Here is a 1,511-nt window from a genome sequence, read left to right on the forward strand (position 1 = left end):
ACGAGTCGCCAGTCTTTTGCAAAGGTAATCGTCGTTTTTATTTATAATAAAATAATTATAATTACAATAGGAGCTAAGAAAATGGCGGTGATTGCTTTCGAGCAAACAGTCTCTATGTACAGGTGGGGGAGGGGAGTATTTACAGGGAACGGTGGACGACGACTCCGCGTCGTTCAGCGCGACTTGAGGGCTGCTTCTTGGCGCAGGTTGGTGTTCCGCATGTACGTCTTCACGTAGAAGTTGAAGAAGAGCACGAAGAAGAGCACCGCCTCGAAGATGGTCAGGTAGCCGAAGTATGGCGGGAAGCCGCAGTCGTAGAACACCGGGATGGCACCGTGGATCATGAGCGCGATGAACTGGCTCATCTGCAGCTGGGTCAGGTAGCGCTTCCACCACAGGTATGGCCTGAGCCGGGGGCCCAGGGCGGCGAGCGCGTAGTACGTGTACATGATGCAGTGGATGAAGCAGTTGAGGAACGGGAAGAAGGCGTTCTGGCCCGTGGCGCCGAAGTTGACGCCCAGCCAGACGGACCAGGCGACGAGCGAGTGGTGGATGACGTGCAGCGCCGAGATGTGGCTGTTCTTCTTGGTGAGCACGAAGAACACTGTGTCCAGCAGCTCGCTCAGCTTGAGCAGCATGTACCACCAGCCCAGGTTGATGAGCAGCAGCGACTTGGGCTCCATCGTCAGGTTGACGGGCTCGCAGAACCATGAGTAGTCGCCGAACAGGTACGTGAGCCGGCCGCCGTAGAGGAAGAAGAACGCGTTGGCCACCACATGGCCAATGTTGTAGATGAGTATGATGTTGCGGAGGTTGAACGCCTTGCGGTCGCGCATCCACGCCGGTCCCCACACCTTGACGAAGTAGACGTATCCAATGAGGATGGAGATGACCGGCAGCGGACTGCCCATGAGCGGCCACTTGGCCACGCGAGGGTCCGTATTGGAAAGCACGCTGTGGTAGGCCCAGCTCAGCTGGTCGAACACCGGTATTCCCATGGCGGTGGCAGCGAGCGTCTATGCACACGGGGAGTATGGAGGCAGCGCGCGGGCGACGCGAGCGGCGAGCACGGCACACACGACAGACACAACACACCACTTCACGGTAAGGTCGCTGCTTGCGGCAGTCGTCGGCCGCTGGACGCACCGGCGCTTTTCTAGGCTCCGTCCGGCCGCCCAGCCAATGGCCACGAGGTCGTCTCTGACGTCAGTCACGAGGACGTTTCGGCTCGGCTGCGTCACGACGTCCTCTCCTCGCGCCGGCGCGCGCGCTTTCCTCTTCGGCGCGTTCAGACGCCAGATTGTTACGTGCTCCTCCTCCTCCTCCTCCTCCTCGGAGTCTCTGTTGGTGCCGCGTCGTTCGCATCCGCGCCAAACTGCATCACATTCGCTGCGGAACGGCGCGACTTGGCGTCGCTCCTGTTTGTCTCGTTAGCGCGCCCTGCCGCGTTGGTGGTGCCGTGCGTCATCGGTTTGCGGCGCGCCGTTTGCGAAGTGTGTGCGGGCCCTGCC

General features: G+C 60.3%; 1 protein-coding gene across 1 annotated transcript; it reads right to left on the bottom strand.

Annotated features, from left to right (window-relative positions):
• Positions 1-14: 14 nt before the first annotated feature.
• LOC126521727 (very long chain fatty acid elongase AAEL008004-like) lies at positions 15-1,143 on the bottom strand. The gene has a single exon (XM_050170468.3). The coding sequence runs from the start codon at positions 996-998 to the stop codon at positions 174-176; it is 825 nt and encodes a 274-aa protein (XP_050026425.1). The 5' UTR covers positions 999-1,143; the 3' UTR covers positions 15-173.
• Positions 1,144-1,511: the final 368 nt, after the last annotated feature.

This window comes from Dermacentor andersoni, chromosome 6 (assembly GCF_023375885.2).
Source record: "Dermacentor andersoni chromosome 6, qqDerAnde1_hic_scaffold, whole genome shotgun sequence".
NCBI lineage: Eukaryota > Metazoa > Arthropoda > Arachnida > Ixodida > Ixodidae > Dermacentor > Dermacentor andersoni.